The sequence below is a fragment of the Schistocerca cancellata genome, chromosome 1 (assembly GCF_023864275.1).
Source record: "Schistocerca cancellata isolate TAMUIC-IGC-003103 chromosome 1, iqSchCanc2.1, whole genome shotgun sequence".
In the NCBI taxonomy this organism is placed as follows: domain Eukaryota; kingdom Metazoa; phylum Arthropoda; class Insecta; order Orthoptera; family Acrididae; genus Schistocerca; species Schistocerca cancellata.
The window spans coordinates 661,877,900-661,895,913 of NC_064626.1; the positions used below are offsets into that span (position 1 = coordinate 661,877,900).

Sequence of the window (18,014 nt, forward strand, 5' to 3'; positions counted from 1 at the left end):
CCAATATTTGTAGTAACCATGAGTGGGGTACACTATCAAAAGCTTTTTGGTAATTAATGTATGCGTAGTGTAGCGACTATTGTTTAGTTTTAGCTTGATATGTCACCTCTGCATCTATTATCAGTTGCTCTTTATATCCTCGTGCTCCTTTGCAACAGCCTTTCTGTTCTTCATTTATAATTTTGTTCTGTGTTGTATGTGTCATTAATTTCTGTGTAATGAGTGAGGTTAATATATTGTATATTGTTGGTAGGCATATTATGGGGCAATATTTAGCTGGGTTTGCTGTGTCTGCTTCATCTTTAGGTTTCAGATAAGTTATTCCATGTGTAAGTGTATCAGGGAATGTGTATGGGTCTGCAATGTAACTGTTAAATAATTTATATTTAAAAAGAAAGATGATGAGACTTACCAAACAAAAGCACTGGCAGGTCGACAGACACACAAACAAACACAAACATACACACAAAATTCTAGCTTTCGCAACCAACGGTTGCCTCGTCAGGAAAGAGGGAAGGAGAAGGAAAGACAAAAGGATATGGGTTTTAAGGGAGAGGGTAAGGAGTCATTCCAATCCCGGGAGCGGAAAGACTTACCTTAGGGGGAAAAAAGGACAGGTATACACTCGCACACACACATATCCATCCACACATACACAGACACAAGCAGACATTTGTAAAGGCAAAGAGTTTGGGCAGAGATGTCAGTCGGGATGGAAGTACAGAGGCAAAGATGATGTTGAAAGACAGGTGAGGTATGAGCGGCGGCAGATTGAAATTAGAAATTAGCGGAGATTGAGGCCTGGCGGATAGCGAGAAGAGAGGATATGCTGAAGGGCAAGTTCCCATCTCCGGAGTTCTGACAGGTTGGTGTTAGTGGGAAGTATCCAGATAACCCGGACAGTGTAACACTGTGCCAAGATGAGCTGGCCGTGCACCAAGGCATGTTTAGCCACAGGGTGATCCTCATTACCAACAAACACTGTCTGCCTGAGTCCATTCATGCGAATGGACAGTTTGTTGCTGGTCATTCCCACATAGAACGCTTCACAGTGTAGGCAGGTCAGTTGGTAAATCACATGGGTGCTTTCACACGTGGCTCTGCCTTTGATCGTGTACATCTTCCGGGTTACAGGACTGGACTAGGTGGTGGTGGGAGGGTGCATGGGACAGGTTTTACACCGGGGGCGGTTACAGGGGTAGGAGCCAGAGGGTAGGGAAGGTGGCTTGGGGATTTCATAGGGATGAACTAAGAGGTTACGAAGGTTAGGTGGACGGCGGAAAGACACTCTTGGTGGAGTGGGGAGGATTTCATGAAGGATGGATCTCATTTCAGGGCAGGATTTGAGGAAGTCGTATCCCTGCTGGAGAGCCACATTCAGAATCTGATCCAGTCCCGGAAAGTATCCTGTCACAAGTGGGGCACTTTTGGGGTTCTTCTGTGGAAGGTTCCGGGTTTGAGGAGATGAGGAAGTGGCTCTGGTTATTTGCTTCTGTACCAGGTCGGGAGGGTAGTTACGGGATGCAAAAGCTGTTTTCAGGTTGTTGGTGTAATGGTTCAAGGATTCCGGACTGGAGCAGATTCGTTTGCCACGAAGACCTAGGCTGTAGGGAAGGGACTGTTTGATGTGGAATGGGTGGCAGCTGTCATAATGGAGGTACTGTTGCTTGTTGGTGGGTTTGATGTGGACGGACGTGTGAAGCTGGCCATTGGACAGGTGGAGGTCAACATCAAGGAAAGTGGCATGGGATTTAGAGTAGGACCAGGTGAATCTGATGGAACCAAAGGAGTTGAGGTTGGAGAGGAAATTCTGGAGTTCTTCTTCACTGTGAGTCCAGATCATGAAAATGTCATCAATAAATCTGTACCAAACTTTGGGTTGGCAGGCCTGGGTAACCAAGAAGGCTTCCTCTAAGCGACCCATGAATAGGTTGGCGTACGAGGGGGCCATCCTGGTACCCATGGCTGTTCCCTTTAATTGTTGGTATGTCTGGCCTTCAAAAGTGAAGAAGTTGTGGGTCAGGATGAAGCTGGCTAAGGTAATGAGGAAAGAGGTTTTAGGTAGGGCGGCAGGTGATCGGCGTGAAAGGAAGTGCTCCATCGCAGCGAGGCCCTGGACATGCGGAATATTTGTGTATAAGGAAGTGGCATCAATGGTTACAAGGATGGTTTCCGGGGGTAACAGACTGGGTAGGGATTCCAGGCGTTCGAGAAAGTGGTTGGTGTCTTTGATGAAGGATGGGAGACTGCATGTAATGGGTTAAAGGTGTTGATCTACGTAGGCAGAGATGCGTTCTGTGGGGGCTTGGTAACCAGCTACAATGGGACGGTCGGGATGATTGGGTTTGTGAATTTTGGGAAGAAGGTAGAAGGTAGGGGTGCGGGGTGTTGGTGGGGTCAGGAGGTTGATGGAGTCAGGTGAAAGGTTTTGTAGGGGGCCTAAGGTTCTGAGGATTCCTTGAAGCTCCGCCTGGACATCAGGAATGGGATTACTATGGCAAACTTTGTAAGTAGTGTTGTCTGAAAGCTGACACAGTCCCTCAGCCACATACTCCCGACGATCAAGTACCACAGTCATGGAACCCTTGTCCGCCGGAAGAATGACGATGGATTGGTCAGCCTTCAGATCACGGATAGCCTGGGCTTCAGCAGTGGTGATGTTGGGAGTAGGATTAAGGTTTTTTAAGAAGGATTGAGAGGCAAGGCTGGAAGTCAGAAATTCCTAGAAGGTTAGGAGAGGGTGATTTTGAGGAAGAGGAGGTGGGTCCCGCTGTGACGGAGGACGGAACTGTTCCAGGCATGGTTCAATTTGGATAGTATCTTGGGGAGTTGGATCATTAGGAGTAGGATTAGGATCATTTTTCTTCGTGGCAAAGTGATATTTCCAGCAGAGAGTACGGGTGTAGGACAGTAAATCTTTGACAAGGGCTGTTTGGTTAAATCTGGGAGTGGGGCTGAAGGTGAGGCCTTTGGATAGGACAGAGGTTTCTGATTGGGAGAGAGGTTTGGAGGAGAGGTTAACTACTGAATTGGAGTGTTGTGGTTCCAGAGTGTGTTGATTGGAATTTTGAGGTTTTGGAGGGAGTGGAGCTGGAAGTGGGAGATTGAGTAGATGGGAGAGACTGGGTTTGTGTGCAATGAGAGGATGTTGAGGTTTGCTGGAAAGGTTGTGAAGGGTGAGTGAGTTGCCTTTCCGGAGGTGGGAAACCAGGAGATTGGATAATTTTTTAAGGTGGAGGGTGGCATGCTGTTCTAATTTGCGGTTGGCCTGTAGGAGGATGCTCTGAACAACCGGTGTGGATGTGGGAGAGGAAAGATTGAGGACTTTTGACATCTCTGCCCAAACTCTTTGCCTTTACAAATGTCTGCTTGTGTCTGTGTATGTGTGGATGGATATGTGTGTGTGTGCGAGTGTATACCTGTCCTTTTTTCCCCCTAAGGTAAGTCTTTCCGCTCCCGGGATTGGAATGACTCCTTACCCTCTCCCTTAAAACCCATATCCTTTTGTCTTTCCTTCTCCTTCCCTCTTTCCTGACGAGGCAACCGTTGGTTGCAAAAGCTAGAATTTTGTGTGTATGTTTGTGTTTGTTTGTGTGTCTATCGACCTGCCAGTGCTTTTGTTTGGTAAGTCTCATCATCTTTCTTTTTAAATATATTTTTCCCACGTGGAATGTTTCCCTCTATTATATTCATATCATTAATGTTAAATAATTTAGTTAGATGTGAATGTGTTGAGGTGAACTTCTTTAGCCAGAAATTTGCTATTTTATCTTTTCCAGGGGCTTTCCAATTGTGAGTAGAATTAATTGCTCGGGTGACTTCATGTTGCAAAATTATCACTTTAGGCATTTGTGGTATTATCTTGTATGTATCTGTTTCTGCTTGTATCATCGTGCATGCCTGTTATGTTGTACCGGGTTTGACCATATGTTGCTCCAGAAGTGTTCCATGTCTGTTATGTTTGGTGGATTGTCTATTTTAATGTGTGTGTTATCTAGTGTCTGGTAAAATTTCTTTTGGTTTGTGTTGAATGTTTGGTTTTGTTTCCTTCTATTTTCACTTTTTTTGTATCTACTGAGTCGTTTGGCCAATGCTTTTCATCTAATTGCTCTATTGCTTCTTGTTGTGAGATTTTACCTAACCTTTTTCATTTTTTGTCTGATATTTCATTTCTTATACATTGTGTTAGCTGTCCGATGTCTTTTCTCAGTTTTTCTATTCTGATCTGTAGCCTGTGTTGCCATGCTGGTTTTGTGGGTTTCTTCTGTGTGTTGGTTTGTTCTGATCTCTGCCTAGTGTGTATATTTAATGTAGTGAGTGCTCCTATATAAACCAGTGGTTTTAACTCTTCCATAGTTGTATTTTCATTTATTTTGTTGTGTGTGATTGTGTTGATAGTTTTTATTGTTGTTTCGACTTGTGGGTTATTTGGCGGTCTATGCAAGAATGGTCTAATGTCTGTATTTGTGTCTTTGTATTCTATATATGTCAGCTGAAATTTTTCTTCTATATCTAACATGTGTGTCACTTGGTGGTCTATTTGTGCTTGTTCTGGTGGCTGTCTTAAGATTTCGTTTTCCTCTGATTGTTTAATTGATGCTTGTTGTTCTTTGTTTGTTTGCTCCGGGACGTTTGAGTCCATTACTGTAATTTCTTCTTCTTCTGATTGCACATTATTTTGTTCCAGTATTTGTTGTACTTGTTTGATGTTTTCTAATTCTGACTGGGGTACCCTGTTATTTTTTATTGTTACACGGATCTGATCAGCTGGTCGTTGTTCTGTTAAAAATTTTAATTCTGGATATCTGGTAATAAATGTTGTGTCTTCTTGTGATCTGTATCCAGTTGTGTTGGTTCCTAAGTTTGTTGCTTGGTAATAACGGAACATGAGGTGTCGGTTAACTTCATCTGACCATCTCATCCTCTGTCTTTGTTTTCCTTCTAGGGTGGTTGCAGGAAGCATATTCTACAAAACACCTCTATTTGGATTTAAATCATTTTCCATGTGGCTAGCAGTGTCGTTACCATTGTGGACGGGCATAGTGTTCAAGTGTCGTCCCCGGCCATGACAGCGCTTGTGCGAGGCTTCATTAGTTCTGTCCTGAACCAACTAATCACACTAAAAGGGGGGTTAGCTCTATTAGTGGTTTGTTCTTTTCGTCGCCTTTTACAAATGGCAGAACATATTATTATTATTATTATTATTACTCTTTCTTTCCTCAGATGTTATGCCTGGTCAAAAATGGAAAGTGATGTGGACCTTGATCAAGTGCGACTTCCTTTTAACTGTACGGTATGTTTTATATTGCATTTAGGAACTTTCAGTTAATTGAACATGTATCAATAATTATGGATTTCTGTAGTTGTATATATAAGTTTGGATGTAGCTGTATTGCATTGATGTACTGGTGGATATTGTGTGGTATGACTCCTGTAGTTGATAGTATAATTGATATAATGTCAACTTTATCCTGATGCCACATGTCCTTGACTTCCTCAGCCAGCTGGATGTATTTTTCAATTTTTTCTCCTGTTTTCTTTTGTATATTTGTTGTATTGGGTATGGATATTTCAATTAGTTGTGTTAATTTCTTCTTTTTATTGGTGAGTATGATGTCAGGTTTGTTATGTGGTGTTGTTTTATCTGTTATAACAGTTGTTCCAGTATAATTTGCATTCATTATTCTCCAGTACATTTGGTGATGCATACTTTTATGTGGGAACGTGTTGTTCTATAAGTTTATGTTGTGAGGCAAACTGTTGATGTATTATTTTCGCTACATTGTCATGTCTTCTGGGGTATTCTGTATTTGCTAGTATTGTACATCCGCTTGTGATGTGATCTATTATTATTATTATTATTATTATTATTATTATTGTTGTTGTTGTTGTTGTTGTTGTAGATGAAATGTTCCTCCAATTACCTACAAAATATTATTCTACTGCAGCTCATTACTGAGGGCACATTCTCTATGAATTCTCCACTTAAGAGTGTTATTAACCCTTTCAGAACCTCTGGCTACAATTGTGTACGTTAACTTTTACTGAGTCTTAGTTGCAACAGAAGTACTTTGTCCCAATGGAAACCTGATGCATGCATTTGTGAATTTTCAGCCCACTCATCATGCACAAGTACTGCCAATTGTTGGAAATCACTACGAAAATATTAGCAAGGCAACAGCGTGCAGCAGCTTGAGTCCACCAGAAATCACAGATGTGGTCAGTTTGCTATATAATACAGTATAATTGAATATATTTATTGTTATTTTGCATGGTAATTATTGAATGATCATTTTACTCTTTATTACAATACAGAATATTTTGTAAACAGTTATTTCGTTCCATAAAATGAAGCCAAGTGTACAAAGTATGTTTTGAAAATGAGTACATTTATATAAATCTTGCATCTAAAATCACTTAAGCCATTAAAGCGTAAAGTAGTTCATTCTTTTCTCCAGAAAAAAACTCAGGTCTGAAAGAGTTAAGTATAGTAAACAATGCCACACTATATGTAACATATCCCCAAGGCTCTAGGCTAAAACAGACATTCAAGTGTTACAGACTTATGCCTATATCTACCATTCAAGTTCCCTAACTGCTGCAGGAGACATGCCACCATCCTTCAGCTCCATCACCCTCAGAACTCCAGGGCCCATGCACACCTGCCTACTACAGCTTCACCACCACATGAGCTCAGCGACTGCAACTTGGGCCAGTTGCTACCAACTTGCAAAGGAAATTATTATTGTAAAATTTTTGTAATCCCACTTGGTATTCTTTGCTCCAGCAGCCCATGTACCCCAACATATGAAGTCTTAGCACAGGCAATTCCTCTTCCATGGAAGTCACTGATTTGCACTTGTGTAAACTCTTCCAGGGAAGGGGTATGAGTTCTGCAAGCCACTACCAGTCTAGGGGGTACCAGTACTTCTTGGCTACTGAAAATTTTCACTTCTAGTACTCCTATACGACCTCTTGGGGGCTACGTGCTGGGTAGAATCATCAGCACAGCATAAACGTTGTTTGTTCCATTACAATGCTGGCCGACAAATTTTCCTCACAGCCTGTCTGAGTGAGTAACAGGGAATGTGGCAGGAGAGTCATGTGTTGGTTGCAAGGTGTGCTAGAGTGGTGGTAGACAGGTCTCTGATCCTTGCCTCATCAATTTGATGCCCCTCCTTCCCACCTCATCCTGATGGTTCTCATTGCTGGACAACATCTGCCCTGATCCTCCTGACTAGCTGGTGGCCTGTTCTCCAGCTCCAGAATGCATCAGTATTTTTTCTGTATACAGCAATATATTTTGAATATTGATCCTGGAGCCTTTCTTTTTGATTATAATTCTCTCTGAAGACTCACTTTCTTGACAAAAATCCCACCCATCACTCAGCACCTGTACTTTCCTTTTTTTCACCAATAACTATGAATATATTAAAGGACAATTTCTTAGTTAAGTTGTCCATATTTTTAACAACTTATTTGAATGATGCACCATGTTTTGTAATTAAGTGGTTGCCTATGTTGTCCTGCAGTAATTTCCTATAGTTTCTTCCATGACTATTACTTATGACAAAAACTTTTGTCTTGTTGAATATTTGTTGCCAATACATTACATTTTTGTTTTCCAACATTCAATGAATTATTAAGTTCATGATCACATAACTCATACTAACAGTTCCTCAGACACTTTGCAAATTATGGAGTTTGTATAATGAAACACTGTCTGAAAACCTGACTGAAAAAAGAGAAAGAGAGAGAGAGAGAGAGAGAGACAAGAAAAATGCAGTCACATCTTAATAAGCTTCCAAAGTCATGCAAAGATTGATAACTAGCTTTAAATGATGAGAAATTTAAAATCCAAAGACATAGTATTGTATTTCAAAATTCAGAGTTTCATAGTTACAAATCAAGCTTGTTGTCGAGCATAACTTGTTCAGATGGTTTCATCAAAATCCAACATTTTCTGCTGTTAGAGGTTACTGAAATGTACAGACTTTTGTAAATCTCTTTTTTGCTGTCAGTCAGTTAAAATGAAGTCTATAAATGCAAACTGTGTGTTGTTTCTGAGATACTTGAAGGGAGACTAACAAATTAGTGGTCTACACAACAACATTAACTTCTGATTATTGCCCAGTTGGGGACAATTTTGTCAGGGAGAAGATTGCAGTACAAAAGTAGGCTGTTAAACTATAAAATGGATGTTAATACATGTGATTCAGAAAATGGTATACAAGTAACCGAGGGCTCAGGTGGTAGGAAGTGCAGGTCGAGAGAGAAAACATGCAAGAAGTCCAACAAGAAAAAATAATGCTGGTTATTGCCTGTTCACATGAGCTACCAGACACCCTAGTGAGCCCCAATGCCTTACTAAGAAAGGAAAGCAGGGCAGCTCATCTTTCTTATGATGATATCACGAATTTTTGTCGTCATGCAAATAGTCTAAACGAAACTGATCCTGATTTATTATTATTATTATTAAAATACACAATAATCATATTAGTAAAAATCAGGAACGTCAAGAAATAAGCAACGTCAAGAATATTGTTTTGATAATGTACAGCACAACAGAGAAAGATGGTCAGACATTAACTGTATGTGCTGCAACATTTCATTTCAAGCAACATCAAGGATGCCCAAAGACAGACTCTCCAATTTGGCCAATGAATTTTATGCAACAGAAAAGTTACCAACTGAAAACCAAGGGGGAGAATGCAGCACTACAAAATATAAGGAAGCTACACAAGCTATCATAATATCAAAACAAACAGGTGTATAAAAAGTCACAATTCAAGGCAAAAGTTTCGAAGAGGATATTTACCATGCAAGCTGAATACAGTCAAAATGTGGAAACATTTCTGTAAAAAAAGCTTCCAATTTGCTCTTATTGAAGTACGAATATATTTTCTATCACTGCTTTAATTTATCATTTAGAACTCCCCACACAGATACATGCTCAAAATGCAAGATTGAAATTGAAAAAGGAACAAGATCTGGACAAAAGGAATCACTAATAACAAATCACAGGTTGCACAAACTTCACGCAAAAAAATTCTATGCAATACTGAAAAAGGACAATCCAAATGTAGTTTAAGTATGATTTGATATACAACAGAATCAGCCAATTCCATACAAATAGCTGGTGCTTTATTTCCCTATTTGTGATCACACATATATGCCTCCTGAAAGAGCGCTTGGTACAGTGGAAAAAAGACTACAAAAAAGGAAGATATTCTTTCACAGACTGAATACTATAAAATGCTGGAACATTGTGAAGACTGGGAAGCAGATGATGTCCAGTTCAGTGCACAAAAAGCTGTATGATCTAAGATGCTACTCCAAAATAAATGCTCAGTGAGTATGGCTTATGTAAAGTCTCAGAAGAAGGTATTGTTGCCAGTACTGGACACTTATCATGGAAGTCCTGGAAAGGTTGAGGTACAGAAATGCAGAAAATGTAGCCAGGAAGTCAAGAGAGCAGCCACCTTGGAAAAGAATAAAATGGTCATCAAAGAAAAGAAAATGAATGTATTAAAACTTGATAGGCATTTTAACATACCAGTAAGAGCAGGAGAATTTTATAAGGACACTACTGGAAGTATAGTACTTCAGTACATTGTTTTTATTTCTATGTAAAATGAATAAGAAAGTAGTTTTCTCTCTAATTAATGTTAAAGGTAAAAACATAATTACTTTGAATGTGCATATTAACAAAACTGACTTTCATCTTTGCATTTGTCAACTTCTGGAGAGAGAGAGAGAGAGAGAGAGAGAGAGAGAGAGAGAGAGAGAGAGAGAACTACAGACTTTGTTCCTCTACTCTTGATGTAAACATTGAAAATTTTAGAGAAGCCAAACACACAATCAGAATCATGCCTACAAAAGCAGTATAAAAGTTAAATTCTCTCATTTACGTAAACAGTATTTTGGTATGCTATTTAAAAAATGTGTTTTCTCAAAAATTTACTTTTTGTGTTTATTGACTTTTTAAAAGACACCCCCAACTAGAATCAGTCAATTCCTACAAATACTTGAAGGTAAAAATTTGGGGGATATGAAAAGGAACACTCACTAACACTCAGTTGTGGGTAAAGCAGATGATAAATTTTGATAAATTGGTAGGATACTGGGAAAATGTAATCTGTCTAAAAAGGAGAGTGCTTATAAAATACTAAAGCAACCAATCCTACCAATATTGCTCAAATTTATGAGACCCAACCACATAGAGCTAACAGGGGAACACACAAATAGATCAGCACACAAGGTCAGTGTCTTGTTTGACTAGTGACAGTGTGTCACGGAAGTGCTTTTACAGACCAAGATAGGTTTAAAAACAAATTCTTGTCCTGCTGAGAATGGCCTTTCTGATCATGATGCTCAGCTAGTTACAGTATATGACATAGCTCCATTCAGTAATTCAAAACTACCCTCCAAAGTTGTGTGTTCAATTAATGACTCAACAATTAGAAATTTCAGAGAAAATCTTCAGCAGTTAGACTGGGATGAGGTGTACAATGAATCTGATGCTAATTTAAAATATAACTTATTTCATGATACACTTTTACAAGAATTTGTAAACTGTTTCCCCAAGAATGTAGTTAAATCTAATTATACGAAACTATGCAAAAAACCTTGGCTTACTAAAGGAATAAAAATATCTTGTAACCACAAAAGGGAACTGTATCTAGCAACAAGAAAGAGTAATGACCCAGAAACAGCCAAATATTATAAAAACTACTGTGCTACATTAAGAAAGGTTATTAAAAAGTCCAGAAGCATGTCTGAAATTAATACCTCTGATAACAAAATCAAAACAATATGGAATATTATTACAAGGGAGACAAGGCAACCAAGAGTACAAGATGATGGCATCACCATCAAAGCAAATGGAAACTTGATAAACAACAAGCCGAAGTCGAAAACATTTAGAATAATCATTTTTTAAATGTTGTAGAGAAAATAGGATCTAAATGTTCTTTAGAAGAAGCAAGGCAGTTAATGGAAGAGGCCTTACCCACACCATCTGATACAATTTAAATTCCACCCACCTCTCCTTCTGAAATCAGGAAGATGATAAACTCTCTCAGAAATAAAAGCTCACATGGAATTGATGGCATTTCCAGCAGGATAATAAAAGCTTGTTCCCAAGAAATAAGTGGGATTCTTAGCCACATATGTAATAGCTCTCTGAAGCAGGGTATTTTCCCAGACAGACTGAAGTATGCCATTGTTAAACCACTGCACAAAAAAGGGGATACGTCTGATGTTAACAACTACCGCCCAATCTCTGAATCCAAAATTTCTGAAAAAGTAATGTACTGTAGAGTAGCTTCACACCTTTGTAAAAATAAAGTTTTAACAAAATGTCAGTTTGATTTCCAGAAGGGTTTCTCAACGGAAAATGCTATATACACTTTCACTAAGGAAATATTAAATGCTCTGAGTAACCGGAAGTCACCCGTTGGGATTTTTTTGATCTATCAAAGGCTTTTGATTGGGTAAATCATGGAATACTTCTAGATAAGCTCAAGCACTGTGGTATGAATTCGACAGTGCTCAAATGGTTTAAATCATACCTAACTGGAAGAGTGCAGAAAGTTGAAATAAGCAGTTCACATAATATGCAAAAAACTGGTCATTTCTCAGACTGGGGAACAATCAAGAATGGGGTGCCACAAGGTTCGGTCTTGGGTCCTCTGCTGTTCTTAATATATATTAATAACTTGCCATTCTATTTTCATGAAGATGCAAAGCTGGTACTTTTTGCCGATGATACAAGTATAGCTATCACACCCAACAGACAAGAATTAACTGGTGAAATTGTAAATGATGTTTTTCAGAAAATCATTGAGTGGTTCTCTGCAAATGGGCTCTCATTAAACTTTGACAAAATACAGTATATATAGTTCCACACAGTAAATGGAATGACACCATTAATAAATATAGACTTCGATCAGAAATCGGTAGCTAAGGTAGAATATTTAAAATTTCGAGATGTATGCATTGATGAGGGGTTGAACTGGAAACAAAAAAAACACTGAGGATCTGCTGACACGTTTGAGTTCAGCTACTTACGCTATTAGGGTCACTGCAAATTTTGGCGATATACATCTCGGTAAATTAGCTTACCATCCATATTTTCATTCTCTGCTTTTGTATGGCATCATATTCTGGGGTAACTCATCATTGAGTAAAAGAGTGTTCATTGCACAAAAGCGTGTAATCAGAATAATTGCTGGAGCTCATCCAAGATCATCTTGCAAACACTTATTTAAAGAGCTAGAGATCTTCACTGTAGCCTCACAATATATATATTCACTTTGAAATTTGTTATTAACAATCCAAACGAATTCAAAAGTAATAGCAGTGTACATGGCTAAACACTAGGAGAAAGAATGATCTTCACTACTCAAGGTTAAATCTAACTTTGGCTCAAAGGGGGTAAATTATGCTGCCACAAAACTCTTTGGTCACTTACCTAACAGCATCAAAAGTCTGACAGATAGCCATATAGCATTTAAAATGAAATTAAAAGAATTTCTTAATGGCAACTCCTTCTACTCATTAGATGAATTTTTGGATATAGTAAGTGGGTAATTTCCTCAACAAACACCCCCCCCCCCATCCGGGGCAAAAAAAAAAGTGTAATGTAATATTTTGTGTAATGTAGTATCTTGTAGAGACACCTTTTATTAACCTGACATGTTCCACATCATTACAAAGTGCCATATTCATGATCAGTGGAACAAGTACTAATCTAATCTAATTTAATCTAATATGTGGAGCTATGGAGGCACCATCTGACATGTACCTCACAGTGGTTTGCAGAGCAGGTGTAGTTTTAGATGTACACACCACAATCCAAAAAAGTTCTTCATTTATATACGACTTTGACCTTTCTCAGGAAAAATCAGTATTCAACTGGAGTACAAATACCAATTTAATACTTACCTGAAATATGACTTTTGCACCATCATAGAAAAAGCAGTCTATTATGTTGACAGCACTTTCATATGGCATCACACTGGGAAAAATAACAGTACAATATTAGATTCAGTTTTAATACATGTACCCTTAATAAAAAAACTATCTGTATGAAGAATGTGAGTGAAAGAGAAGAAGGTATTGGGAAGAAAGGCTGGCAGTGGTGATAGTGGTGTGGGTTCACAATATTCATATTAGCAACAAAATATCTAAAATAGAATGATGAATTCAGTTTAATAACTGCAGAATCTTCCAGTTCTCTACTGATAACTGTGGCAAAGCAATTTTCAATAGGTACATCAAACATTCGTGTGTAAAATACATCAATCTGTGTGGCCTGCCACTCCAGCATGTAGTTATGTCAACATTCTACAGTGGTCTCGGTCTGCCCTTACTAATGAACTATTCAATTCTTTGGATTGACACTGTTTCTTTGTTTTACTGTTGTGACTGGCCTGTATCCATTACCACTGCTCTCTTGCTTGGTATTGGATTGTGATACAGTTTCCTCTTGACCTACCTCCCTTAGCCTGTGATGAGTTAATGCAGTTCCAAGTTTTGACACCACATTTATTTAATGTGTTTGTGCCAAGTTTTAAGTGAAAATAAATCTTGGGGGCTGTGAGATTATCTATTTCTTGCTGTCTTTTTTTATGGACAAGTCCAAACAAATGACAGTACCTGGTAGAAGGACTGTAAAGCACAAAGAAGCCTGTCTACCACACAGAATTTTCTCAAATCCTGAATTCAGATGTGTGAATTGTTTAGTACCAAACTGTGAACTTTTATTCTCATCATGTTGGATCATAAATGCCCTAGTCTCATTCTTCTTTTCTCCATTTTTTTCCTATATTTGATTCTTGATATGTTCTAATTTCCCCCCATGCACCATGGACCTTGCCGTTGGTGGGGAGGCTTGCGTGCCTCAGCGATACAGATGGCCGTACCGTAGGTACAACCACAACAGAGGGGTATCTGTTGAGAGGCCAGACAAACGTGTGGTTCCTGAAGAGGGGCAGCACCCTTTTCAGTAGTTGCAAGGGCAACAGTCTGGATGATTGACTGATCTGGCCTTGTAACAATAACCAAAACGGCATTGCTGTGCTGGTACTGCGAACGGCTGAAAGCAAGGGGAAACTACGGCCGTAATCTTTCCCGAGGGCATGCAGCTTTACTGTATGATTAAATGATGATGGCGTCCTCTTGGGTAAAATATTCCGGAGGTAAAATAGTCCCCCATTCGGATCTCCGGGCGGGGGCTACTCAAGAGGACGTTGTTATCAGGAGAAAGAAAACTGGCGTCCTACGGATCGGAGCGTGGAATGTCAGATCCCTCAATTGGGCAGGTAGGTTAGAAAATTTAAAAAGGTAAATGGATAGGTTAAAATTAGATATAGTGGGAATTAGTGAAGTTTGGTGGCAGGAGGAACAAGACTTCTGGTCAGGTGACTTCAGGGTTATGAACACAAAGTCAAATAGGGGCAATGCAGGAGTAGGTTTAATAATGAATAGGAAAATAGGAAAGCGGGTAAGCTACTACAAACAGCACAGTGAACGCATTATTGTGGCCAAGATAGACACGAAGCCCACGCCCACTACAGTAGTACAAGTTAATATGCCAAATAGCACTGCAGATGACGAAGAAATTGAAGAAATGTATGATGAAATAAAAGAAATTATTCAGATAGTGAAGGGAGACGAAAATTTAATAGTCACGGGTGACTGGAATTCGAGTGCAGGAAAAGGGAGAGAAGGAAACGTAGTAGGTGAATATGGATTGGGGCTAAGAAATGAAAGAGGAAGCCGCCTGGTAGAATTTTGCACAGAGCACAACTTAATTATAGCTAACACTTGGTTTAAGAATCATGATAGAAGGTTGTATACATGGAAGAACCCTGGAGATACTAAAAGGTAACAGATAGATTATATAATAGTAAGACAGAGATTTAGGAACCAGGTTTTAAATTGTAAGACATTTCCAGGGGCAGATGTGGACTGACCACAATCTATTGGTTATGACCTGTAGATTAAAACTGAAGAAACTGCAAAAAGGTGGGAATTTAAGGAGATGGGACCTGGATAAACTGAAAGAACCAGAGGCTGTACAGAGTTTTAGGGAGAGCATAACGGAACAATTGACAGGAATGGGGGAAAGAAATACAGTAGAAGAAGAATGGGTAGCTTTGAGGGATGAAGTAGTGAAGGCAGCAGAGGATCAAGTAGGTAAAAAGACCAGGGCTCTTAGAAATCCTTGGGTAACAGAAGAAATATTGAATTTAATTGATGAAAGGAGAAAATATAAAAATGCAGTTAATGAAGCAGGCAGAAAGGAATACAAACGTCTCAAAAATGAAATCGACAGGAAGTGCAAAATGGCTAAGCAGGGATGGCTAGAGGACAAATATAAGGGTGTAGAGGTGCATTCACTAGGGGTAAGATAGATACTGCCTACAGGAAAATTAAAGAGACCTTTGGAGATAAGAGAACCACTTGTATGAACATCAAGAGCTCAGATGGAAACCCAGTTCTAAGCAAAGAAGGGAAAGCAGAAAGGTGGTAGGAGTATATAGAGGGTCTATACAAGGGCGATGTACTTGAGGACAATATTATGGAAATGGAAGAGGATGTAGATGAAGATGAAATGGGAGATACGATACTGTGTGAAGAGTTTGACAGAGCACTGAAAGACCTATGTCAAAACAAGGCCCCCGGAGTAGACAACATTCCATTGGAACTACTGACGGCCTTGGGAGAGCCAGTCCTGACAAAACTCTACCATATGGTGAGCAAGATGTATGAAACAGGCGAAATACCCTCAGACTTCAAGAAGAGTATAATAATTCCAATCCCAAAGAAAGCAGGTGTTGACAGATGTGAAAATTACCGAACAATCAGTTTAATAAGTCACAGCTGCAAAATACTAACACGAATTCTTTACAGACAAATGGAAAAACTAGTAGAAGCCGACCTTGGGGAAGATCAGTTTGGATTCCGTAGAAATACTGGAACACGTGAGGCAATACTGACCTTACGACTTATCTTAGAAGAAAGATTAAGGAAAGGCAAACCTACATTTCTAGCATTTGTAGACTTAGAGAAAGCTTTTGACAATGTTGACTGGAATACTCTCTTTCAAATTCTAAAGGTGGCAGGGGTAAAATACAGGGAGCGAAAGGCTATTTACAATTTGTACAGAAACCAGATGGCAGTTATAAGAGTCGAGGGACATGAAAGGGAAGCAGTGGTTGGGAAGGGAGTAAGACAGGGTTGTAGCCTCTGCCCGATGTTATTCAATCTGTATATCGAGCAAGCAGTAAAGGAAACAAAAGAGAAATTCGGAGTAGGTATTAAAATCCATGGAGAAGAAATAAAAACCTTGAGGTTTGCCGATGACATTGTAATTCTGTCAGAGACAGCAAAGGACTTGGAAGAGCAGTTGAATGGAATGGACAGTGTCTTGAAAGGAGGATATAAGATGAACATCAACAAAAGCAAAACGAGGATAATGGAATGTAATGGAATGTAGTCGCATTAAGTCGGGTGATGCTGAGGGAATTAGATTAGGAAATGAGACACTTAAAGTAGTAAAGGAGTTTTGCTATTTGGGGAGCAAAATAACTGATGATGGTCGAAGTAGAGAGGATATAAGGTGTAGACTGGCAATGGCAAGGAAAGCGTTTCTGAGGAAGAGAAATTTGTTAACATCGAGTGTAGAGTTAAGTGTCAGGAAGTCATTTCTGAAAGTATTTGTATGGAGTGTAGCCATGTATGGAAGTGAAACATGGACGATAAATAGTTTGGACAAGAAGAGAATAGAAGCTTTCGAAATGTGGTGCTACAGAAGAATGCTGAAGATTAGATGGGTAGATCACATAACTAATGAGGAAGTATTGAATAGGATTGGGGAGAAGAGAAGTTTGTGGCACAACTTGACCAGAAGAAGGGATCGGTTAGTAGGACATGTTCTGAGGCATCAAGGGATCACCAATTTAGTATTGGAGGGCAGCGTGGAGGGTAAAAATCGTAGGGGGGAGACCAAGAGATGAATACATTAAGCAGATTCAGAAGGATGTAGGTTGCAGTAGGTACTGGGAGATGAAGAAGCTTGCACAGGATAGAGTAGCATGGAGAGCTGCATCAAACCAGTCTCAGGACTGAAGACCACAACAACAACAACATGTTCTAATTTATGTCCCTTGAAACATAGCAAGTTCAGGACATCAGCCTGTTTATAAGAATCCTCATTTCACAAAAAACACATTAATACATCCAGATTTTCATAAATGCACATTTGAAACTTCTTTACATTTTTAATTTATCATCACAGTTTTAGTGTCCCAATTTTACAGAATTTGGCCTAAAACTGTTTAGAGAACTAATACTTCTTAAATTTTAGGGAATGCAAGACAATAAAATTAAATGAAACCCCCATAATGAAACTGATTTACTTAGATGTGATACTACAATAGTACCAAATCATTTCTAATGTTCTACAAAATTATATTTATTTGGTAAAATCTCAGGTTTTGGCTTCCCTGGCCATCTTCAGGTGACAACTGAATGTATCCAACACAAATAAACATGATTTATGACATTCATTCACAGTTATTATTAGTACAGAAGAAACAAAAAATGATGCAGTGTTTACACAGGATATATATGTGGGCAGGAAAAATAAATCCCATATTTTTCTGGATTTCCCAGTTACAAATATACTTTTTACCAGGTGAAAACACTTTCTCGGGTGAAAATAACACTTTTACGAGTGAAAATACTCTATATCCTAGGTGAAAGTACCTCTTTTCCATGTTAAGTGACAATATACTTTCCCATGGAGCTTTAAAAAACTTATCAATCCTTTGAATTGTTAAGGTTTTATACACCAGTGTCGAATTTTCCAACACTTTTTAGGAAATGAAACCCAGCAAAAATAATTGTTCTGGGAACACTTTTGATGCGCAGTAACATGTACATTGCATATATTTGTGTTATGAAAGTATAAATACAAACTTCACCAAATACATTACGATAGT

General features: G+C 39.0%; 1 protein-coding gene across 2 annotated transcripts in view; it reads right to left on the minus strand.

Annotated features, from left to right (window-relative positions):
* The window catches only part of LOC126183769 (TBC1 domain family member 9), a 204,245-nt gene that overhangs the window by 105,912 nt on the left and 80,319 nt on the right, over positions 1-18,014 (minus strand). For both annotated transcript variants that reach the window (XM_049926012.1, XM_049926005.1), the window contains exon 14: positions 12,949-13,021. In XM_049926012.1, the coding sequence (XP_049781969.1) occupies positions 12,949-13,021 (73 nt within the window). The remainder of the gene's footprint in view (positions 1-12,948; positions 13,022-18,014) is intronic.